This window comes from Hyla sarda, chromosome 1, assembly GCF_029499605.1.
Source record: "Hyla sarda isolate aHylSar1 chromosome 1, aHylSar1.hap1, whole genome shotgun sequence".
Lineage (NCBI taxonomy): Eukaryota > Metazoa > Chordata > Amphibia > Anura > Hylidae > Hyla > Hyla sarda.
The window spans coordinates 460,734,922-460,761,199 of record NC_079189.1 but is presented as its reverse complement, the minus strand read 5'-3'; the positions used below and the strand labels follow the sequence as shown (position 1 = coordinate 460,761,199).

At 42.7% G+C, this 26,278-nt stretch overlaps 1 protein-coding gene across 1 annotated transcript in view; it reads right to left on the bottom strand.

Moving 5' to 3' along the window:
• P2RX4 (purinergic receptor P2X 4) overlaps positions 1 to 26,278 on the bottom strand; it is a 69,808-nt gene that overhangs the window by 43,190 nt on the left and 340 nt on the right. The window contains 3 exon segments of the mRNA XM_056534589.1: positions 1,762 to 1,834; positions 2,639 to 2,710; positions 14,104 to 14,251. Of these exon segments, the coding sequence (XP_056390564.1) occupies positions 1,762 to 1,834; positions 2,639 to 2,710; positions 14,104 to 14,251 (293 nt within the window).

Here is a 26,278-nt window from a genome sequence, read left to right as displayed (position 1 = left end):
ATTTGTATTTTGGGCATGTATCACACCACAGTGGTCCCCAAACAGTGGGACTGCAGCGCTTGCAAAAGTCAGTCAAAGTAAAACCAATGTGGTTGGGTATTGCACTTGCACACAATGAATTAGATGGTGGCATACTGGCAAACAGGTGGCAATAGAGATACAGGTGAGGCCAAACGGACACACACAGCTCTACTTCATAAGAGACACAAACACTAACACACGCAGCTCTGCTTCATAAGACAGACAGGCAGACACACACACACACACACCAAGAGGTCTCCTGCTTCCCCCACATTTGACAATTACTCCACACAGTGTCCTCTTCTGTCTCTCCTCTGCTCAGCTAAAGATTTCTTCAGCCAAGTCCCAGGTCTCTAAGCTCCCTCAGAGTTGTCAGATCTTCCTCTAGGGGCGTGGCTTACATGGAATCAGAGACAGAACTGCAAGCCAGGCCCCATCGACAGCATAAAAGTAGCATGGTCTCTGTCTCCAAGGGTGGGGGCCAGGGGCAGTTAGGGGATAAAAGCAGAGACCGAGTGGACGCAGGATTGCTCATTTTGCTGCATTTCGCCGGATTTGGGCTTTATAAAGCTCTGCAATGGTGCATTACTTTTACTTACTTGCTTAGGAAGTTATCGTCATCTTTACATGAGGGAACTAAATAAATATTTTACTTAACTGGACTAACCCTTTAAGTGAAGCATTTCCTAACTAAATTCTGTTGGTGGATCCACACCACACGGTATTGGGTTGCACAGAACTTGCTCTGGAAGTTAACTCCTCCAATTCAAAGTCCCATTAACTAATGGGCTTTTTCGGTTATATTCCGTCGAACGAACAGGTTAATTCTATTGGCAGAATCAGGATCCCCATCAGAAGCTCTGTTATGGACCTTCGTAGTGTGCACTGAGCAGCAGAATTCCACTGAGATCGACAGGATTCTATATGAATTAATATTCGTAGTGTATATGGGCCCCAAGTCCTCCATCTGGGTATAAAATTCTGTCAGAGAGCTGAGCGTTTCTGACGATTCTCTGCTCCCCCTCTTCTTAGTGTTAAAAGGGAATGTGTCATCAAAAAAATTACCTATATTTTAAAGGGAAACTGACAAGAGGGCCATCAACACTAATTTGAACATATAGGCTTATTGTGGGTGTTAACTTCTTTTAAACATGGTAACACTCACAAGAATACGTGGACCCGTTGCAGTTATCAGCAAAAGTAAAAATATGCAAATTTAGAGAAACTAGCAATGGGGGCTTTCCCATTTTTTCTTCTAGTGACGATTGCGCCGATATCGTCCCTTTATTACTATTTTCACTACTTCTAGTGACATCAATTCCGAAGCGCAACTACAGATGCAGAAGGAGCACTGACGCGCCTCCCCTGCTCGGATGCCAGGAGTGACATCACTAGAAGAAGTAGTTAAAAGTAATGAAGGGGCTGGTCGGAGGGTCAAGAGATAGCAGCGAAATGGCGAAGCCCCATTTCTAATTCCTCATCTCTGCAACCGGTCCACGGAATGATAGGAATGAAAGCTGAGGACTTAAACGTTGTACAACATTTTTAACTCTAGGTAACCATTAACATAAGTAATTATATTTTTCTCCAAGTCAAGTGGTCCATCACTTTTAACTATAAAAAAAAACATTACTACATTCCTAAGGAATAAAATAAACAGTCACCAGTGCATGTTTCTAAAATAAACAGTCACCAGTGTATGTTAAACTTGTAACAACAATATTTAATATGAGGCCATACCATTGCTGTGTGTTCCCACAAAACCTCTGGTACAGTTACGACTGGAACTGCATATTGTGGAAGTGTCTGGTAACTGGGATAAAAAATAAAGCAAAACCAAAGCATAGTGATGAGTGTCAGGTACAAGGAAAGGTTAGTCTTAAAATTAATATATTGTAACGCTTAAAAGGAAATAAAGTGTGCTGCCAGGCTCTTCATGTGACAATTTTACCATAATAGAAATTTTACAGCAATCTAGCACCAAACCTCCTCAGTTATGAATGGGATCAACTGGAATGCCAATCCAGATCAATAGGCAGGTCCAGGAATTGATTCTGCTACTTCTTTATTCTGTTCACCATAAAGTGCGGCATTATAGCAGGACAAGTCTGCCTCTCAAGATTTTTATTGTCTTAAAGTGGTATTCCAGGAAAAAAACTTATATATATATCTATCTCTCAACTGGCTCCAGAAAGTTAATCAGATTTGTAAATTACTTCTATTAAAAAAATCTTAATCCTTTCAGTACTTATGAGCTTCTGAAGTTAAGGTTGTTCTTTTCTGTCTAAGTGCTCTCTGATGACACCTGTCTCGGGAAACGACCAGTTTAGAAGAGGTTTGCTATGGGGATTTGCTTCTAAACTGGGCGGTTCCCGAGACACGTGTCATCAGAGAGGACTTAGACCAAAAAGAACAACCTTAACTTCTGAAGCTCATAAGTACTGAAAGGATTAAGATTTTTTAATAGAAGTAATTTACAAATCTGTTTAACTTTCTGGAGCCAGTTGATAGATTTTTTATATATATATATATATATATATAAATATAAAAAGTTTTTTTTCCCTGGAATACCCCTTTAAGACTGAGATCAATGCAAATCTAGGGGAAAACAACTCACCTCTGCACACTGGCGTTGTGTTTGATTTGGTGTCAGAATAAGATTTGTCATCACAAAGAAGGCATTTTCTTCCTGTAATACATACAACTTAGTAAAAATAAGGATAAATAAAATATGGCTTTGTATATAATATACTTCACATTTTCCATGTGTACGTCTTCAGATTTACTGGTCTATAGTCCTAGACATTCTGAATACCACATATCCCGCTTGTCCCAATGGACCTGCTGATATTGTTCTTGGGTGCACCGAGGGTTTGCTGGTTGAGGAGTACAGAAAGGGGGCGAAAGGGAGAGTCCTATGTACCACTGGAAAACTGGGCTTGCACTGGCTTTCTGATACACTGTCTACAAGTCGAAGAGATATTTTTATGTAGATGTTCTGCTCCAATGTCAAGTTGTCTCCAGTGTTTTTGCTCATATCATGCACACTCATCACTGATCATACAGCGTAATTTCTTCATTCCAACACAGCTGAATTTATGTTTTCATTACTCTTATTTGGCCATGTTATCACCAGTAGGATCCACTGACAAGCTAGTCCTGGGTCAGATGATTTCCTGTTTACTACAGGATGATATAATCACCTAGCTCCTGCTAGCTCACAGTCCCTTTCTCTCCCAACTCTTATCTGTATACTGCTCCCTTTATTGGATCAGATATTTAGTAGATATACACCTCTGCTGAGACTGTTTACACACATCATTGGAGATTCATCAAAATCTGTGCTGAGGAAAAGTTGACCAGTTTCCCATAGCAACCAATCAGATCGCTTTTCGCATTTTTTAGAGGCCTTTTCAAAAATGAAAGAAGCAATCTTACTGGTTGCTATGGGCAACTCAGCAACTTTTCCTCTGGACAGGTTTTGATAAATCTCTATTGTGTTTCTTGCTGTTTTTTCTTCTGCTTTTGTAGCAATGTTCTCTAAATCGCAGCAAAAAAAAAAAAAAAAAAAAAAGTGCTATTTTACCACTGTTGTGCAAATGAAATAAAAATATTTGTCATTTTTGCAGCAATGTTGAAAAATTACTACAGAAACAGACAAAACTCTTGATGTTCTGTGCAATTTTATGTTATGAATAATTTGCCTTACTTATGCTATGTTTCTTCTCTGAGATGATTTCTATACATGCAAACTATAGGCCACATCTTATATACACTTCAGCTTTAAGGGTCATATAGAGTTGACAGATTCCCTTTAAAAAGGAAAACTCATTACTTTTCTGCCTGATACCCATCAATAACAGCAAACAATACAACCACATCAATGCTGAAATGCAACAAAATACAAAAATAGAATAAAAGAAACAATACAAAACCAACTGAGAAATAACATATTACCACCCTAGGGGTCATTATTACCAACTAGAGTGTTGAGAGGCCACGCATTCTCATGTGCCATTGATTATCAATGTCTGTCAAGCCCAGTGGGTGAACTACACACTCTTATTTTAAATAGTGAGGAAAGTGACAGGTGTTTTTAAGATTTTGCCTTTTCTTTTTTTTAGCGACAAGCGGACCGTGAACAGGTCACAGCGCAACTGACATTGCCAGGTCCCAACAGATCCCATTGATTTGAATGGGGGTACTTTACAGATGTTGAGCAGAGAAAAACTCTGTTCAACTATCGTCCTTCCGACAGAGCTCCATTTACTGGAGCACAACAGCCGTTTGAACGAGCCTGTTGTTGGCCGTGTGAATGAGAACAGTTTTGCATTAAGCCAAAGCTTACATTAAAGATTATACTTCTGTTTATGTTTGCTGCACAAAAGACTGAGCAAACCAAGTATGTTCCAGCAAAGACCTGGCTCTGGGCCACAAAGCAAAGTGCAAATTTAGGCTTACAAAACTACAGGGGTTAACAAAATGCAAAAATACATAATGTATTTAGATCCCTTACAATGTAAATATACTTGCAACTGCTGATACCAGTATATACAGGAACATTGCTAAACAGGTATTACTTCTATTAAAAGGGAATAAGTCATCAGAAAACGATCTATTGTTTAAATCAGGTTTTTATGTTAACCATATTTAAGAGTTTTTAGTAGGGATGCACAGAAATTTCGGCTGCCAAAATTTATCATCCGAAAATGCCCCTTTCGGTGAATTTTCTGACGATTATTTCTATGGGCGTGGCTTAATCCTCTCCCGACCCATGACATACATGTACGTCATTGATCGGGTGAGAACATGACGTAAAAACCTTTAACCCCTTCCATTATTGTTTAAATCACCCTCCTTTTCCCCATTTTCCATATTAAAAAATAATAAAAATTTACATATTTGGTATCGCCACGTGCGTAATTGTTCCAACTATTAAATTATTTTGTTTCTGATCCTGCCTTGTGAAAGGAGTTAATGCAATAAAAATGTCACATTGCATCCCCAAAAAAAAAAAAAGAAATAAAATGTAACAAACTATATTTTTAAAAAAGGGGGGCGGGGCGATGAATTTTTCGGTTTTCGGGCAAGCGCAGCCTAAATTTTCGGTTTCAGCTCAAAATTTCCCTTTCGGTGCATCCCTAGCTTATAGTATGTAATTTATAATCTTGAAATATTGCAGTTTCCATTCTGGCAACTAGGCCTAAAATTTCCCAGTATGTGGCGATATCAATTTTTCTTCTTTTGGCATTTAGACAAAAAAAATTATTTAAAAAAATGATTATAAAAAGACCAACATTATGAAGATTATATATTTTGGGAAATTAAAAGGGGTACACCAGAGGAAACATTTTTTTTTTTTCAAATCAACTGGTGCCAGAAAATAAACAAATGATTTGTAAATGATGTCCATTTAAAAGTCTTAATCCTTCCAGTATCAGCTGTTGTATGCTCCAGAGGAAGTTGTATGGTTCTTTCCAGTCTGGCCACAGTGCTCTCTGCTGACACCTCTGTCCATGTCAGGAACTGTCAGGAGCAGAAAAGATGTGTTATGGGGATTTGGTCCTACTTTGGACAGTTCCTGACACAGACAGAGGAGGCAGCAGAGAGCACAGTGGACAGACTGGAAATAACCATACAACTTTCTCTGGGGCATAAAGCAGCTGATAAGTACTGGAAGACTTAAAAGGGTACCCCAGTAGAAAACATTTTTTTAAATCAACTGGTGCCAGAAAGTTAAACAGATTTGCAAATTACTTCCATTTAAAAATCAATCATTCCAGTACTTATCAGCTGCTATTTGCTCCAGAGGAAGTTTTTATTTTAATTTTTTTTTTCTGTCTGTCCACAGTGCTCTCTGCTGACACCTCTGTCCATTTCAGGAACTGTCCAGAGCAGGAGAAAATCCCCATAGCAAACCTATTCTGCTCTGGACAGTTCCTGCCAAGAGAGCACTGTGGTCAGACTGAAAATAATTTCAGAAGAACTTCTGTGGAACATACAGCAGCTGATAAGTACTGGAAGGATTAAGATTTTTAAACAGAATTTACAAATCTGTTTAACTTTCTGGCACCAGTTGATTTAAAAAAAAAAAAAATAGTTTTCCACTGGAATACTCCTTTAACCCATTAAGGACCAAGCCCATTTTGACCTTAAATGGGCACTGTCAGATACAAAAACGTTTGATATGTTGTAAAGCATACAAAACCATTAGCTTTCATTAGAAACATTTAATTAGAAAATGTAATACTGAAAAAGCCAAACAACTGCACACCCTGCCTGTTTGGACACATACTAGTCCTGCTGTGTCCATGCATCATCACCTATGTCATGGACACACTTCCTTGATTGGCAGATGAGCGCAGGGCTCACAGCTAGAGGTAAAATCCTCCCACTGTCAGCTTGTGTCCCGCTACTGTCAGTGAGGACTAGCTGGGAGTTGTAGTTTATATTAAAAGTGTAATAAAAAATAAATAAAAAGGTGTTAGACACAAAAATTAGATGTACATGGTCAGAATTAGGTACCGAGTGATATTTAAAAAAAAAAAAAAATTTTGTTGGATCTGAGCTTTAAGAACCAGAGTCGAAAATGCTACCTAATGTGGGAAACCTGCTTCTACCTAATGCGGGAAACCTGCTTCTACCTAATGCGGGAAACCTGATTCTACCTAATGCGGGAAACCTGATTCTACCTAATGTGGGAAACTTGCTGCCCACCTAATGTGGGGAACCTGCTGCCTACCTAATGTGGGGAACCCCCAGAAGTAGCACCCCCATCATCCATCAGCTCATGCTATTACCACACGGGGTAGGGGGAATGGGGGGGGGGGTTGCTGGTGGATGATGGGGGTGCTACTGCTGGTGGAGGGTGTTGCTGGTGGATGATGAGGGGCGTATGATGAGGGCATTATATGTAATGGGCGCATGCGGCCCAACCTCACCCAGCTGCTACCTCCAGTGGCCCCCGGATAATTTGAGTTTGAGACCCCTGCATTAGAGGGCTTAAAAGTTTAGCAGCAATTTTCCAATTTTTCACGAAAATTTCAAAATCTGAATTTTTTAGGGACCAGTTCAGTTTTGAAGTGAATTTGAGGATGTTCGTTAGAAATACCCCATAATGGACCCCATTATGAAAACTGCACAGTATACCTCAAAGTATTCAAAATGACATTCAGAAAGTTTGTTAACCTATTTAGGTGTCTCCCAGGAATAGCAGCAAAGTTAGACAATTCTTGTAGACAAATTTTTTTCCCACTTTTACAAGGGGTAAAAAAATGGAGAAAATACCTCACATGTGGATGTAAAGTGCTCTGCGAGTGCACTACAGTGCTCAGAAGGGAAGGAGCGACAATGGGATTTTGGAAAACAAATTTTGCTGAAATGGTTTTTGGGGGAATGTCGAATTTAGGAAGCCCCATGGTGCCAGACGCACTCTGCGGGTGCACTACAGGGCTCAGAAGAGAAGGAGCGCCATTGGGCTTTTGGAGAGAGAATTTGGTTGGAATAGAAGTCAGGGGGCCATGTGCGTTCACAAAGCCCGGTGCTACCAGAACAGTAGGACCCCCCCCACCTGTGACCCTATTTTGGAAACTACACCTCACGAAATGTAATATTCCATCAAACAGATGTCAGGTAGGGCTCCTCTGCACCCTCCCCTGCCCGGTGGGGCTCCTCTGCACCCTCCCCTGCCCGGTGGGGCTCCTCTGCGCCCTCCCCTGCCCGGTGGGGCTCCTCTGCGCCCTCCCCTGCCCGGTGGGGCTCCTCTGCGCCCTCCCCTGCCCGGTGGGGCTCCTCTGCGCCCTCCCCTGCCCGGTGGGGCTCCTCTGCGCCCTCCCCTGCCCGGTGGGGCTCCTCTGCGCCCTCCCCTGCCCGGTGGGGCTCCTCTGCGCCCTCCCCTGCCCGGTGGGGCTCCTCTGCGCCCTCCCCTGCCCGGTGGGGCTCCTCTGCGCCCTCTCTTGCCCGGTGGGGCTCCTCTGCGCCCTCTCTTGCCCGGTGGGGCTCCTCTGCGCCCTCTCTTCTCCTATCAGACAGGAGAGAGCACAGAGAAGGAGCTAGCCCACCCTCACTTTGTCCATGCCTGTGCTTCAGCTTGGACAAAGCCATGATTTCTATATAAAGGAAATAACATTTTCTTATGAAGTATATTAGAAAGGTTACTGTTTTTGCCAAGATGTACAACATATAAAAAGTTTTTGAATCTCACAGTGCCCATTTAAAAAGGGTGGAAAAAAATTACCGTTAAACAGATTTGTAAATTACTTGTATAACAAAAAAAATAAATAAAATAAAAAATCGGTATCCTACCAGGACTCATTAGCTGTTGTATACTATAGAGGAAGTTCTTTTCTTTTTTACATTTCTTTTCTGTCTGACCACAGTGCTCTATGCTGACAACTCTGTCCGTATCAGGAACTGTCCAGAGCAGGAGGGGTTTTGCTATGGGGATTTGATGACAGTTCCTGACATGGACAGAGGTGTCAGCATTGTGGTCAGACTGAAAAGAACAACTCAACTAGTATACAGCAGTTGATAAGTACTGGAAGGATTGGGATTTTTTTAATTGTAGTAATTTACAAATCTGTTAAACTTTCTGGCACCAGTAGATTTAAAAAAAAATTAATAATAATATTTGAACGGCCTGTGTCATTAAGAGGTTAAAATTTTAGCTTTTACAAATTTTATGTTTAAGATTGTACATCATAATTTTTTAGAGACTTAAAGGGGTATTCCGGTGATTTTTTTTATTTGACTATGCTACAGGGGCTGTAAAGTTAGTGTAACTCATAATATAGTGTCTTTACCTGTGTGTGACGGTTTTTTAATGTGATTTTCATCCCAATATTTATTTTTAACAGCATACAAAATGGCTGCTGTCTCGGATTTTTCCCAGCTTGCAATGCGGTCGAGACCTGACTCACTAGTCAGCTGATGATAGGGAGCCTGTCTGCTTCAATGGGTGGAGAGAGCAATCTGCAAGTAATGCAACAGCTGGAGGCACTCTGATTGAAAACCACAGGTCTGCAGCTCATTTATGTTTCAATGGGTGGGGTAGCTGATGTGTGGGAAGGAGGAAAATGGTATCATGGGATTTGTAGGCAAACAAGAAAACTGAAAACAGATAATACAAGTTCACAGAAAGCTAGCCACAGTGTTATGGTAATCTTACAACATAGCCATTTAGCCCCAAGACAAGCGCAGATCCTTCCTAAGCATGTCCATTACTGTCTGTCAGGTACGTACTAAAATCACCTTATGCTGGATAACCCCTTTAATATATTACTTATCTACTTATGTCATTACTTCATCTCTAATATACTGCTTTATCTTACACTGTATTGTTGTTACAAAACTCAAAAAAACCATTGAAATGAAAAAAAATGAGCGTAAAAATAAATAAAAAGAAATCAATCGTTTTTGAAAAGGCAGCCTTATGCTCCTTTCACACTATGAATTTTTCCGTTCACAAACTTCTGTCACTACAGCTGCAAAACCCGGTCGTTACAAAACCCCTGACGGCCGTGACTAAATTGCATTGCAGCCTATGGGGTTTTGTAACTGCCCATTTGCACCCGTATATGCCCGTAATTCATTACGGTGTTATACAGTGACGGGACATCGTGGCGGAAAAATTACCGCATGCAGTAATGGCCAGGTTTTGCAGCTGTAGTGACGGAACATGTGACGGAAGTTTGTAAACTGAAAAATTCAGTGTGAAAGGAGCCTTACCAATCTGGATGCTCTCTTGTTTTTGCTTGTTGCCATGGGATACATCCTGAAAGCAGTTCTTCTGTTTAGGCATGCTCAGTTCTCCTCACACACAGTACAACCAAATAGACATAACAGCTGCTCCACTGGATAGTCTATCATACTTCTGTATGAGGTCTGGCTGCCTCATATAAACTTTATTACATAATATTAAAGTTTAGATTCTCCTGATGGACACCTCACAGTATGCAGCAAAGGAATGAGCACCTGCACTAATGACTGCTGGGAAGTGAAGTTTAAAGCAAATCACGTGACATTCAGAAGCTCCACCCACCACACAGATTTTATATGAAAAGTGGCCCAGGAAGGGGATAAAAGACCCCACTATCAATCCTGCATTTCATTCCATAAAAATCCAGGCCCACTAACAGGACTTACCAGCTAAGGGTACGCCAAGTCTTGTCAGGGATCTAACTTTTTAACTTCTTACATCTAACCCTTGAGAAGCTATACCCCTTCTGAAAACTGGTATACACATACGACAGGTACCTCCTTGGGGTAATATAGCGATCCCTGATGACCATTTCTGCCACTATCTCATAGATAGATAGATATAATCAAGTAAATAACACCCATTTCCTGCAAGTAACAGAAGATGCCAGATTGTGAAAACAAAAATATTGTTGTTGGCAGTTTACGTAATCAATGAATCACATGAACTTCCCAATCGTCTCTCCATATACTTTAGTACAAAATATTAACTTTTAAAAGGAGAAGTGGAGTAGTCCAATTTATAAAAAACAGAGGTTGGAACCCCCCCCCCCACATTCAGACACTTATCCCCTATACTACTACTTTAACCCCTTCCCACCCCAGGACGCAGACGCCCCAGAACGGGCAGCGGCACCGATAGCCAGGGGGAGAGAAGGGCCGGCAGCAGGGCTCTAGACCCCAGGACAGGCAGGGGCAAAGAAGCCGGCAGCGCTGGCTGTCTCTGCACCTGCAAAGCCGCTGCAGTTCATTGATTTAAAGCACCCTCTTTAAATCATTGAACTGCAGCGGCTTATCGGCGTATAACACGCACATAGACTTTAGGCTAAAAATTTTTGCCTAAAAAGTGCGTGTTATACGCCGATAAATACGGTATTTCTCACAGAAAAGGATTTCATCAACACATGTTTTGCAATACACATTTATTCCCTTTGTGTGTATTGGAACTAAACCAAAGAAGGGAGGGAAAAAAAGCAAATTGCACATAATGTCACCAAACTCCAAAAATGGTCTGGGCAAAATTATTGGCACCCTTTCAAAATTGTGGAAAAATAAGATTGTTTCAAGCATGTGATGTTCCTTTAAACTCCCCTTGGGCAAGTAACAGGTGTGGGCAACATAAAAATCACACCTGAAAGCAGGAGGAAAGGAGAGAAGTTCACTTAGTCTTTGCATTTTGTGTGCTACACTAAGCATGGACAACAGAAAAGAGGAGAAGAGAACTGTCTGAGGAATGGAGAACCAAAATTGTGGAATAATATCTCAAGGTTACAAGTCCATCTCCAGAGATCTAGATTTACCTATGTCCACAGTGCGCAACATTATCATGAAGTGTGCAACCCATGGCACTGTAGCTAATCTCTCTGGACGTGGACGAAAGAGAAAAATTGATGAAGTGTCAAAGCAGGATAGTCCGGATGGTGGATAAGCAGCCTCAAACAAGTTCCAAAAGATATTCAAGCTGTCCTTCAGGCTCAGGGAGCATCAGTGTCAGCGCAAACTATCCGTCAACATTTAAATGAAATGAAACGCTATGGCAGGAGACCCAGGAGGACCCCCCTGCTGACACAGAGACATAAAAAAGAAAGACTACATTTTGCAAAAATTTACTTGCAATTCTTCCCCAAAATACTTCTGGGAAAACGTCTTGTGGAAAGATGAGACCAAGATAGAGCTTTTTGGTAACATAGAAACATAGAATGTGTCGGCACATAAGAACCACTTGGCCCATCTAGTCTGACCAATAATCTGAATCCTATCAATAGTCCCTGGCCCACTTCTGCCGGTGTCGGGGCCGAAAACATCACACTGCCGCTCAGAGGCCAGTGATTGGCTGAGTGCAGTATGACTCGCCAACCACCGGCAACCAGGAAGAGGATCGAGGCGGAGACCGGAGCCGGTTACCGGAGGCCCCAGAGGAGCGAAGGAAGGTATGTACTTCTTTATTTTTTTTTTTCTGCCGGCAGTATGGAGGACAATTTTTCTATTATGGCGTTCTCCTTTAAGGTCCTTTAACCTTTCCTGGTAAGTTTTATCCTGAAATCCATGTACTAGCACTAGTAAAGCACATCATTCTACTGTTTACCAAAAACGTAATGAGGCCTACAAAGAAAAGAACACAGTACCTTCAGTGAAATACGGTGGAGGTTCAATGATGTTTTGGGGTTGTTTTGCTGCCTCTGGCACTGGGTGCCTTGAATGTGTGCAAGACATCATGAATTGCCAACAGATTTTGAGGTTGCCCTGAACAGCTCATGGTCAGAAAACTGGGTTTGCATCTGAGATCTTGGGTCTTCTAGCAGGACAATGACCCCAAACATACGTCAAAAAGCACCCAGAAATGGAAGGAAAAACAGCGCTGGGAGAGTTCTAAAGTGGCCAGCAATGAGTCCAGATCTAAATCCCATTGAACACCTATGGAGAGATCTTAAAATTGCTGTGGTCCAACAATCTGGCTGAGAGGTGTAAGAAGCTTATTGATGGTTACAGGAAGTGACTGAATTTAGTTATTTTTTCAAAAGGGTGTGCAACCAAATATTAAGTTACGGGTGCCAATAATTTTGTCCAGCCCATTTTTGGTGTTTGGTGTGACATTATGTCCAATTTGCTTTTTTTCCTTCCTTTTTTTTTTTTGTTTAGTTCCAATACACACAAAGGGAATAAACATGTGTATAGCAAAAGATGTGTTACTGCAATCCTTTTCTGTGAGAAATACTTTGTTTTCTTGAAAAATTTCAGGGGTGCACACATTTACGGCCATGACTGTATATATGAAGTGATGGGTAAGATATATCAATGCCATTCCGTGATCTCTATTACTTGCACTTAGGACTTTCTTACATCTGCATCAGCATTTTCGTCATAGAACCAGAACAATGATGATGGTGCAGAATCCTATGAAAGACACCAACAGCACCCAACGAATCCCATTGACTATAATATGGTCTGTTGGGTTTTCATCATGATGTTCCTCATTTTTTGGGGCATAATAGCGCTATTTTGGTTTCTGTGAATGAGAAAACTAATAAAACCTTGAATATAGATATGAACTCAGCTTTATTTTCTTAGCTAGAAACCGGTCTATGTACCTATGGACTGCAAACACAGACATTAACATTGTAAGGGCCACCGTTGTGAAGATATCAAACTGGTTTATTTATATACAAACTAGCTGAGTACCCGGCGTGGCCCGGTTTTTCCTTCCTAATCCTTGTTGGGAAGGAAAATCAACAATGGAGGAAGCTTTTGACTTCATATCTCATACTCATATATTGTTGTCATATCCCAACCCCATATCCCGTCCTCATAACTCAACCTCCTATCCCGACCGCATATACTGTTCCTCAGGTAGGACTGATTTGTGATAAAGATATTGTAAGCTGAAAATAGAAGGGGATGTGGCTTTGTGGGACTGGGCGTGATTGGCAAGCCAGACCAATGCACAAAAAGGGTACATAATATAAAGGGGTCGGACTTAAAATGTGGGCGTGTCTTTGTGAGATGGGGTGTTGCTTGCAAGCAGGAGATGCAGAGCGGAGCTTGTGGCGTAAGGTACAGGAAGTCCCATATACTTGCAAAAACCCCTCTTTTATATAAGGGTGTAGGTAAGGGTTAATCATATCTTTTTATTTGACATAAGTAATATGTGTACCAGGTATTGAAATATCTCCAGCCGTATGGAAGTTATGTGGGAACATACATTTCCCATTGATTTGCATGGGACTTTAAACAAAAACTTTAACCCTCACAAATGGGGGTAGTTAAGGGTTACATTAACTATCCTATATTTTAAGTGGACATAAGTAACATGTGACCAAGTATTATTGAAATAGCTCCAGCCGTTTGGAAGTTATGCAGTAACATATTTCACATAGACTTGTATGGGACTTTAAACAAAAACCCCAACCCTGGCAAATGGGGGTGAGTAAGGGTTAAATTACCTATCCTATGTTTGTTGTTGACATAAATAAGTAACATGTGTGCCAAGTTTCATGTTAATATCTTAAGCCATTTGGACGTGATGCTGGAACACACACATTGAGTTTTATATATTTATAGATATAGATGAGAACTGTGCAATATGATCGCCCACTTAACAGAACTCACCTGAGCAGGTATAATGTAATCGGCAACGTCCCAGATCCTGAACCCAAGATCAGATGTATTTGTCACTGCAACACCCTTCACTTTCGATGTTACAGAGCTGACTACAGTGTCAAACTCCTGGTAGCCTTTCTCCCAGACAAACACTCACCTGTTGAATAATATTAAAAAGAGCTGAGCAGGGTGGCATTAAGAGGGCTTCTCCATGTCTGAAAACAGTGAAACACACACACAAAATTCAGATATCTCATATGCGACCTATCACACTTATTTGCCATGGATTCCATGTGGAAAAAAAACAGGATTAGTTCCTCTGATGATAGGTTTTCAGCCTTGGATTTCTGCCACAAATTCTTTGTGAAAAACATGTTGGAACTTCCTTTACATGTGAACATACACTAACTGTTGACATATCAATATTGGAATATACTGCCTAAACAAATCTTGACGTGCTGTATGCAACTGAAGGCATAAAATCTATTTGGTTGTCACCCAAATGTACTGACATCCCAATTCCAGACCCTATCTTGTGGTCACAGCACCTCAACTTTTGAGTTAATTTCAACATGGCCAGAGAGCTTCCACCACCCAGTTTGTGTGACAATTTAAAGGGGAATGGCTCTCTGGCTTAGGTCTCTAGGTACAACAGTACCGGAAACATGTTATGTCCTTTGGATAGGGGATAAGATGTTAGATTGCGGGGGTCCCCGTGATCTCCGCTGCAGCACCCCTGTCATTCGGTGCACAGAGCGAACTCAGCTGCATGCCCAATGACTGGTGATGCAAGCTGCCACGCCCCCTCCATTCACATCTATGGGAGGAGGCGTCATAGCTGTGCATGAGCCATCACACCCCCTCCCATAGACATGAATAGAAGGGGCGTGGCGTGACGTCACGAATGCGGAAACTGCAAGTTTCCTTTTTCAGGACGCTGCTGCTGCTGGCCCGTAGATCGTGGGGGTCCCCTGCGATCTAACATCTTACCTTTGGATAAGGGATATGATTTTTCCAACAGCGCACTCCTTTAGGTTTAACCCCTTAAGGACCAATGCAAATAAACCTGTACGCCCCTGAAAGACCAGGCCTGTTTTTTCAAATCGGGGATGTCTGTCTTTATTAGAGAATAACTCTGGTAACGTTTTGCCAATCACGATAATTCTGACATTGTTTTTTTGTCACAAGTTGTCCTTCATGTACATAGTAAAAGTAAGCAGATATAATTTGTAGTTTTTTTTTACAATGCAAAAAATCTTGAAATTTTTACAAAAAATTACGATTTTTTGCTATTTTAACACTAATTGGTTGCATATATTTATACTTACTGACCAAATAGTTCATGAAACTTATACTTTCAGATGTCTACTTTATTTTGACGTCATTTTTTAGTTTTTAATTAACATTTTAAATTAGTTAGAACCCTAACAATTTAACTTGAAATTTTGAAAATTTGAAAAGTACATTTTTTTTATGTGCTATGCAAGGTTTGCAGAAATTAAAAGGTAGTAGAACATAGGAACCCCCCCCCCAAATGACCCCATTTTAAAAACTAGACCCCTCAAGGTATTCGCTAGGGGGTACAGTGAGTATTTTAACACCATAGTTTTTTGGCAGGAATTATTACAAAGTCAGTGTTAAAAATTCGAAAATTGCAATTTTTCACAAATGCATCATTTGGGGGGCATATTTTTTGTACATCACTTCTGATATTGAAAGAAATGCACCCTATATTTTATTTAGCTGCTTGTCCCATGTTCGGAAATACCCCCGCTTTGGCCATATATGGTTCCTTGGCCGCGTGGTAGGACTCAGAAGGAGAGGAGCGCCATTTGGCTTTCAGGGCAGAACAGTACCCCCACCCCCACAAGTGACCCCATTTATATACCGCACCCCTACAAGTTATTGGCTGGTCGGCTGGCAGTATAACGCGTCTGTCTGTGACAGTTAAGGCTCCTGATGGATATATCCGCCATGTTGTGGGAATAAGCACCCGCTCATGGTGAATATATCCATTACTGCTGCGGCTGGGTAGCTCAGTGTGTCCGCTCATGACTGCTGGCGGAAAATCCGCCGCTATGAGTGGACGCACAAAGCTACCCAGCCGCAGCAGCGAGCTCATTACCGTGACTGCTGCATAATGTGTAGGATCACGTGGCGGACATCCGCAGCATATTACATGCTGCGGATGTCCGCCAATGCGATCCTACACATTATGCTTTTTTTTTTTTTATTAGATTCATTTAATAAATGTATATTTAATACATTTTTTTTTTTTTTTTTTTACACTTTTATTTTATTTATTTATTGTTACACTTTTTAATGCTTTGGAATACTTAGTATTCCAAAGCATTGCAGTTATATGCTGCCTGCCAGTTTTCACTAGCAGGCAGCATATTTCACTGGCAGGCAATACCCAGGGCAGACCTGGGGGTCTTTGTAGGACCCCCGGCAGCCCAGGTATGCAGCAGCACCCCGCGATCGCGATGCGGGGTGCTGCAGGAGAGACAGAGGGAGCCCCCTCCCTCTGTCAGAACTCCTTACAGCGCGCGGTCACTTCTGACCGCGGCTGTAGGGGTTAAACTGTCGGGAGTGAACTGAACTTCACTCCCGGCAGTGCGGCCACACACAGCACCCCGCGATCGCGATGCGGGGTGCTGCAGAGGAGACAGAGGGAGCCCCCTCCCTCTGTCAGAACTCCTTACAGCCGCGGTCACTTCTGACCGCGGCTGTAAGGGTTAAACTGCCGGGAGTGAAGTGAACTTCACTCCCGACAGTGCGGCAGGTCCCGGCCAGCCGCGGACACACACAGCACCCCGCAATCGCGATGCTGGGTGCTGCAGAGGAGACAGAGGGAGCTCCCTCCCTCTGTCATAACACTTACAGCCCGCGGTCACTTCCGACCGCGGCTGTAAGGGTTAAAACTGCCGGGACCGAAGTTTACTTCGGTCCTGGCAGTGCAGCAGGGTCCCGGCTGTGTGATACAGCCGAGTCCCTGCCGCGATCTCGTGGGTGCACTGGGCAGCACCCACGAGAATAATGGACGAGTATAGACGTCCAGGTGCGGGAACGGCCGCCAACCTGGACGTCTATACTCGTCCATGGTCGTTATCGGGTTAATGGAGTAGAGAAGTGGGAGTGGAAAGACATCTGTCCGTGTCAAAATAAACCCATAAGCTGCACTGCTGGAAATATTATATATTATATACATATACACACATACACACACAATGCAGGAATAAAGGGAGCCCTTAAACAATACAATGTAACTCCAAGTCAATCACACTTCTGTGAAATCACACTGTCCACTCAGGAAGCAACACTGATTGACAATCAATTTCACATGTTGTTGTGCAGATGGAACAGACAACAGGTGGAAATTATAGGCAATTAGCAAGACACCCCCAATAAAGGAGTGGTTCTGCAGGTGGTGACCACAGACAACTTCTCAGTTACTAGGCTTCCCTGCTGATGTTTTGGCCAGTACATCAGAAGACATGGAGGGCAACAATTGGCGGTTGGTTACAGCCCAAAACCGTGCAGGACGTTTGGCACTTGCCAGAGAACACCAAGATTGGAAAATTCGCCACTGGCACCCTGTGCTCTTCACAGATGAAAGCAGGTTCACACAGAGCACATGTGACAGACGTGAGGGTCTGGAGACGCCATGGAGAACGTTCTGCTGCAACATCCTTTAGCATGACCGGTTTGGGGTGGCATTTCTTTTGGGGGCCACACAGCCCTCCTTGTGCTTGCCACAGGTAGCCTGACTGCCTTTTGGTACCGAGATGAGATCCTCAGACCCTTTGTGAGACCATATGCTGGTGCGGTTGGCCCTGGGTTCCTCCTAATGCAAGACAATGCTAGACGTCATGTGGCTGGAGTGTGTCAGCAGTTCCTGCAAGAGGAAGGCATTGATGCTATGGACTGGCCCGCCCATTCCCCAGACGTGAATCTGATTGAGCACATCTGGGACATCATGTTTCGATCCATCCACCAATGCCACGTTGCACCACAGACTGTCCAGGAGTTGGCAGATGCTTTAGTCCAGGTCTGGGAGGACATCCCTCAGGAGACCATCCGCCACCTCATCAGGAGCATGCCCAGGCATTGTAGGGAGGTCATACGGGCATGTGGAGGCCACACACACTACTGAGCCTCATTTTGACTTGTTTTAAGGACTTTACATCAAAGTTGGATAAGCCTGTAATGTGGTTTTCCACTTTGATTTTGAGTGTGACTCCATATCCAGACCTCCATGGGTTGATAGACCGAATGTTTCAGGAGGAAATTCCATCCTGAGCAATGCGTCTATCCTGTTAGACAAGGTATTGAGACCCTTTGTATTTTCAGCAAGGTCGTATATTAGAGACACAAGTGATTTATTTCATAAAAAAATTGAGATCTGGTTGTCTTAGACCACACTCTTTTGGTGTCATTCGACATCACTAGTCTTTCCACCTCAATAGACCACGAAAAGGACATTGCAGCTGTACAAAAGTTCTTTCTACGTCACAGTCCTCTGGACTGGTACCCATGATGAGCTACAGCTCTTCTATAATTTCTTGAATAATAATCTATGCTAATATTTCATTTACCATGATTCAATCCATGACTGAAGTTATCCCTTTTGGATACCAGATCATCCAAAAGGTTAACAAGTTACACACCAGCCTATACATCAAACCCACAGATAGGAACACATTGGCCCTCATGTATATATGTATATGTATTGCAAACCTGACATGTTTTGTCGGGTTGTGCACCAGATTCTGTTGCATTGCGCCAAAAATTCTGTCTGTGCCAGATTTTGCACCAGAAATGAAAAAACCCCAACTAACTCTCCATTTTGTTAAGAAAACCCGAAAAAGGGGAGTGACTGCCAGGAAAAGGGGGGCATGGTCTCCGAAAAGAGTTGTGTCCCCGACATTTTCACAAAAAAAACAACATATTTACTAAGGTTTCCACAGAAAATGTGGTGGATTTGAGCTGAGGAAAACCCCACAGATCAGAGCATGTGTAAAAAAAGCAAAGTGTAGGGAAAGTGGAAAATGTAGGGAAACCTTAGTAAATACCGTGGGAAATAAATTGTAGGGAATTAAAACCCACAAAGAAACCTACACTCCACTCTTAGTAAATAAGGGCCATTGTTGCACTATAACAGCTGCCACCCGAGGAGAATTATCAACTCCCTCCCCTACAGCCAGATGCTCAGGGTGAGGTGGGTGGTGGATGAAGATGGTGAAATGATAAAAAAAAATTTAGACCATATGACTGACAATTTTTTGAAGAGAGGCTATCCAAATAAAATTATTTATATACATAGGAAGAAGGTAGAATCCCTGGATAGAGAAACCACTTTGATGAGTAGAGAACACCATTTGTCTCCACATATAACCAGCATTGTGTTATGATTTCTAAAATTCTCAACAAGTATTGGTATATCAGGAGAGATACTTTTCTTACTATCCAATATTTTTCATCCAAACCTCTGATGTCCTATAAAAAGGTCTAAAAATTTGAGAGATAGACTCATAAATACAGAAGTGCATGCTGAGAAGACAGAGGGTCTGAAGTTTTTGGGTTCAAAAAGATTAGGCTCATGTCCGTGTTTATCATGTATTAACTGCAATAAAATAACCAAAGGCAGCCAATTTATCCATCCTGTCACCAAGAAAGTGTATAAACTCAAACATGCGATTCAGTTTGGGTCATATGTTCTCATTTGCCCCTGTAAATTACTTTATGTAGGCCAGACCACCTGAAGCCTCAAAACTAGGGTGAATAATCGCTGGTATAGCACCGGTATAGCATTAGGAAACGTAAAATGGACCTGCCAGTCTCCAAACATTTTTGCGAGACTGGCCACATGGAGAATGAACTACGGTTTATGGCTATTGACTATTGCCTGTTCCGAAAAGGGGCAGGGACCGATTGGCCATCCAGAAAAAATAAGAGAGATGTGGTGGATTTATCAATTGAATATGCTGCGCCCTAACGGGCTTAATGTAGAATTTAGTGTAATGTAAGATCCTTTTATGTAATTTGTTAGATATGGTGTTTTAGGATGGTATAGACTATTGATTAAATTATGATGTACAAATTACTTATTAACCCCTTAAACGGGCACTGTCAAATTATTTTTTTGATATGTTGTAGTACTTAGGTACTACAACATATCTCTAATATACTTTTTATTTTTATTTATTTTTTACATTTAAAAACCAGCCATTAGGGGTCTCCCTCCTAGCGGCCGGCTGCAGCCTGACGTGACGTCACGCTTGAATTCGGACCGATGCCGGCCAGGCATCGGTCTGAATTCTATCAGGCGGGAGCGAGCGCTTTGAAGGAAGAGGATGCGCGCAGACTCCCTGGCGTCGCACGCCGGCCCGGGCTCCCAGGGACAGGTAAAATATTATGCCGGGGGGATTGCGTGTTTACCTATACAGTATGCCACCAGTTTCCCCACTACAAACTCCCAGCATGCCCTGACAGCCAATAGATGTCAGGGAAAGCTGGGAGTTGTAGTGGGGAAACAGCTGGAGGCACCCTGTATACCTGAACTAAGGGCGGAAGTGTGCCCCCCCAGCAGGCATCAGTGACGTCGTGCCTGCTAAGGAAGTCTCCCTGGTAGTGAGCACACTACCAGGCAGACAAAAGGCATTTTTAATATGATGGGTAATAGGCAGGGACAGAAAAAAAAAAAAAAAAAAAAAAAAAAAAAAAAAAAAGGGATGGTGGGAGCTACCACATTGATCTGTGTGATCTGCGCTCCATTAATAAAGCCAGGTCCTGCCAGGCTTTATCAATGGGAGAACCAGGACAGCCGCAGCAGCAGGAGGTAAGCCCTCTGGCTACCTCCACAGTGGATAGTCCCACTGCGATCCTGCTGCTGGGGGACAATCCACCCCACTGGACCACCAGGGAGTGTTCATAGCTTCCTCTAGACACCGCTGTCAACTTTGACAGCGGCGATCTTAAGGGTTAATAGCCAGCCACAGCGATCGCCACATGTTGGCTATTAACGCCGGCCCCCAGCTACAAGAATTAGCGCGGGGCCAGCCGGTATGACGCAGGCTCCCAACTCGTACAATGGTTATCGGCAAATGGACGAGAATACATGTCCATGGTCATTAACTAGTTAAAGGGGTACTCCGGTGGACTTTTTTTTTTTAAATCAACTGGTGCCAGAACGTTAAATAGATTTGTAAATTACTTCTATTTAAAAAAAAATCTTAATCCTTCCAGTGCTTATTAGCTGCTGAATACTACAGAGGAAATTCTTTTCTTTTTGGAACACAAAGCTCTCTGCTGACATCACGAGCCCAGTGCTCTCTGCTGACAAGTAATATTTTAGGAACTGTCCAGAGTAGCATATGTTTGCTATGGGGATTCTCTCTTACTCTGGACAGTTCCTAAAATGGACAGAGATGTCAGCAGAGAGCACTGTGTTCCAAAAAGAAAATAATTTCCTCTGTAGTATTCAGAAGCTAATAAGCACTGGAAGGATTAAGATTTTTTTTTTTTTAAATATAAGTAATTTACAAATCTGTTTAACTTTCTGGCACCAGTTGATTAAAAATAATAAAAAAAATAAAAATAAAGTTTTCCACCGGAGTACCCCTTTAATAGATATTAGGCCACTTGACAAATCCCCTTTACTATCACTGGATAATGTTGTCATTGTTGGAAATATTAGGATTGATACAGTTTCTTAAAAATTATTTTCTACCTTATATATGTAGGTTTACTTATCTTTTTCTTTTTGTCTTTTTAGAATCTGACTTCAAGGATGTGGAATATGTAGAAGGGAGGATACAGCATGCTTTACATGTGTCTACAAAAAAATGTTTTGACTATATAGAATGATTTAGGTGGAGGAATATATTAATGTAATTTTTTTTATTTATGTATTTTCTAAAAAAAATTCTATAAAAAAGTTTTCTTTTTTTTCTAAATAAATGATTAGACTTTTTGCATACCATTTTTAATTTTGTAGCACATTATTTGATAAGGTTTAGATGGGTGCAGACTTTGAGAACAATGGGGAGACTTGTATAACATCGATTATTTTATATCAGGGTGGGCACTGCTGGAAAGCGAGCGTGCTCTAGAGTTATATTGTGGGTGGTGAGATTTCAGCTGATGGAGATCTACGATTTTCTAAGCTGAGATCCCCCATTGACTGAGATCCCCCATTTCTAAGCTGAGAGCCCCCCCATCCAGTTTTCAATCTTGATATGGCAAGGGAGAAATCTGGGTCCCACAGTAAAGTAGGAGCTATCCCTGAGTATGGTAGTACCTAATATATAAAGCTGCTGCAATTAATGTGGGTCTAATGACTGTTCTGAAGATGACGAGTATGAACACAGTGCGGTTCTTGATAAGATCAGGTGTAGTATCTGCCGGTGACCTGAAGCACCGGTATTGGGCTGGTGGCGATGGGTGCTGCATGGAGGGGACAGGTGTACCAGGGCTGGTTCTGAGGAATCAGCTCGATGGCTGCCCTGATGTGACCTGTTCCCTCCAGGTCTCGCCATGAGGCTGAAAGGGTCTAGAGCCGAGGTACTTTAGTGCCTCGGGGAGTGTTGACCCCGAGGGGCCAACAATCACTTGGAGTACTGGCTCACTGAGTGGAAGCACTGACACCATGAACTCGTCACCTTGTGGCACTCACCTCTTGATTCCCGGCCTTCTGGCTAGGATCAGAGAATTTTTTTTATAGATGAGGCCGGATGTCCGGGCAGTATACCTGCACACATTCACTTATTTATTTATTTTTTGTCACTGTGTCACTTTGCGTGTTGTGTGTCCACAGGATTGTTAGGATGCGGTAGCCCTTCTGGGTGTCCCTCCTAGCGGTCTAGGGGAGGTGTGTGTGGCCATTTGGTTCTGCACCTCCCTGCAAAAACCCGGGTACTCCTGCATGGGCAGGGTACCAACCGTTATTGGCTCTGCGGGCAGATACCTTGGCTAACCGCCAAGGGGGATTCCGGGAGCATTAGTGGTCCCTTAGTAGCTTCAGTGAAAAGGGACATCGAACCTGGAACCTCGCAGGTACCTTTTGGTCCGGAGGCGAAGGGTAAGGTTAGTTGGGGGGCCTCTCTCCTTTGTGCACTCTCTTTACTGTAACACGTTTGCACTTTTTCTTGCACTTTGGGTGATTCGTGTGATACTTATTGTGATTCCCCTAAATGTCTTCCACAGTTGATAGCACATCATCTTTATGCGAGTTATCTATAACAGCCCATGGTGCACATTTAATACCTATAGTAGTTTTGATTCATCTGGTATGCATGCACAGTCTTCTAACATAGATTGTCATAGTTTGGGCTGATTTTTAGAGATGAGCGAAGTTACAGTGATTTGAGTAGTCATGAACCTCGCGGCTCGGCATCTGCTGACTTTAGCCTGCATAAATTAGTTCAGCTTTCAGGTGCTCCGGTGGGCTGGAGACTCTCTCCTAGGACTGTATCCTCCTTTTCCAGCCCACCGGAGCACATGAAAGCTGAACTAATTTATGAAGGCTAAAAATAGCAACCGCTGAGCCGCGAGGTTCATGACTAATCAAAATCACTGTAACTTCGCTCATCTCTACTAATTTTCCTAGTTTGCGCAGGTTTAACAATAGCGTTATACGTTATTGTGGTGATTATACACGTGACCATCTTGGATCATGTGAGCTACATCACATGACCGCCATAGATCATGTGGTCAGCACCGTGTGACCGTCTCGCAATGGGAAGTTTTTCTAGCACATACGCAGTAGCTTTGTAGCACGCCAGCGCCACCATGACACATGTATTGAGCTGGTAAGGATCCTCCCTTCTTACATTGGCAATGTATAATTATAATATACAGTTGTTAACAAATGTGCTTTTGATTAACAATTAACGAAGAGTATGTTTCAAGCGTTCTATTCATATTGCACAATGTCACTTTACTCATAATCTGCACTATATTGATTATATAATTATGTATGCACTGAATTTGTAATATTATGTAATGTTTTATATGTACTGCACTAAAAATTTTAATTGATTGTATTTATTTTTTTTTTACAATTTTAGTCTCCCCTAGGGGGAGCACTGTATAATGCTTTCTTACAACTTGCTTTAAAAAGCTGGCACCCAATGATATGACCATAGTCAAATAAGAGAGAAGGCCACTGTTTGCTGTTTAAGAGCCTAGATACCAGCATTTAGGTTGTGTAGCATTTAAAGGGGTTCTCCGGTGCTTAACATTTTATCCCCTATCCAAAGGATAGGGGATAAGGTGCCTGATCACGGGAGTCCCGCCGCTGGGGACCCCCGGGATCATGCACGCGACACCCCGTTTGTAATCAGTCCCCGGAGCGTGTTCGCTCCGGGTCTGATTACGGGTGACTACAGGGCGGGCGGCGTGTGACGTCACGCCTGCGCCGGTGTGTGCTGTCACGCTCCGCCCCGCAATGCAAGCCTATAGGAGGGGGCGGGATAGCCATCACGCCCCCTCCCATAGGCTTGCATTGAGGGGCGGAGCGTGGCATCACACGCCGCCCTGTAGTCGCCGGTAATCAGTCCCGGAGCGAACACGCTCCGGGGACTGATTACAAATGGGGTGCCGCGTGCATGATCCCGGGGGTCCCCAGCAGCGGGACTCCCGCGATCAGACATCTTATCCCCTATCCTTTGGATAGGGGATAAGATATTTAAGCACCGGAGAACCCCTTTAAGCACTTGAATGATCTCTGATACTTTTGGCAATGTCAGCTGTGTTACGTAGTTGGCATTAGCTCACAAGTTCACTCCGTACTCCCTTCCCAGCACTATGACAGATGATTGTAATGTCGGGAAGCATCTGTATTGCAATCTCAGTTTAGAACTGAAACCCTGACACAGTTGCTGTATCTGTCATACCATGATTATCACTGTGCCAGACAGATCATTCTGGCCTGTAATAGGGTCAGTCACGTTTTAAGAGTAACAAAGCTCTCAATGCAATTTAACTTGTAACAAGGCCCTAAATGCAAACGTCAACAAAGCGTAAACAGCACCATATGCTGCACAGTAACCTGGATAAACTGGTTAGAGAAAATCGGTATAGTAACTGACCAGTACGTGGGCACCATTATACTACCATATATTACAGTTTTCATGGACCTTAAGAGGGAGGGAAACACTAGTAAGAATGTGTGTATTGCAGTACAGCATAAATACAGTCAGCATGTAAATGCATGGGGATGGGAGATTGTATGGCAATTGATTTCTCGAGCCCCAGACTCCCCCCCAACATTATAATTCCCCATAGGATTTGGCTCTATGTTGCATTGAAGAAAACTTTAAAGTTAACCAACGCGTTTTAACATTCATTCGTAAGGGATTTTAATGTATGGTTTCTCCTATCACTATTTTAATGGCATGGATTAAAAGTTAATTTTTATAATTTTGTCTACACCTGGAGTGCTGGATATTGCTCACACAACGGCTGTGGTAACTTCCGGGCACCTGGGATGGTGGAAGCAGAGGACCACAGTGAGCTGTTACATTGTTTTCACATGTGCATATGATGACCACAAGTCCCAGCCTGACCACAGGCCTAGTGAGCATGGTGAATCCATCTGCGGTCAGGCTGGGACTTACAGCTGTAAAACATTAGGCTGTACAATTCCTATTTAAAAGGACATCTGCAGCCTAAATATACTTATCCCCTATCCACAGCATAGGGGGAAAGTGTTTGATCGCGGGGGTCCCAGAACTGGACAGTTGCCAATCTCATGACATAATGTGCCCACAGGCTTGTAAAAGGTGTTGGGAGACGTCAAATAAAAAGGATAGTTGATGCTATGACCTGTATGTATGATGACAGGAGTGCAGCACAGCTGGAGGGTGGTCCTGATGGTGGGCACAGGGCAACCCACTATGGCACAGTACAACAGTGGTCTCCAAACGTGAACCTTCAGCTAGTGCAAAACTACAACTCCCAGCATGTCCAGGCATGCTGGGAGTTGTAGTTTTGCAACAGCTGGAGGTGCGCAGTTTGAACACCACAGCAGTAAAATATTATTTCCCTATCAAAGTTATGGTACAACTCTTACACAGTAAAGTATTTCTCAGGAAAGCTTATTAACACTTTATAACAACAGAGCTCTATATGCCACAAGAATACAACAACCAGCATACCCGGACAGCTCATGCTGGGAGTT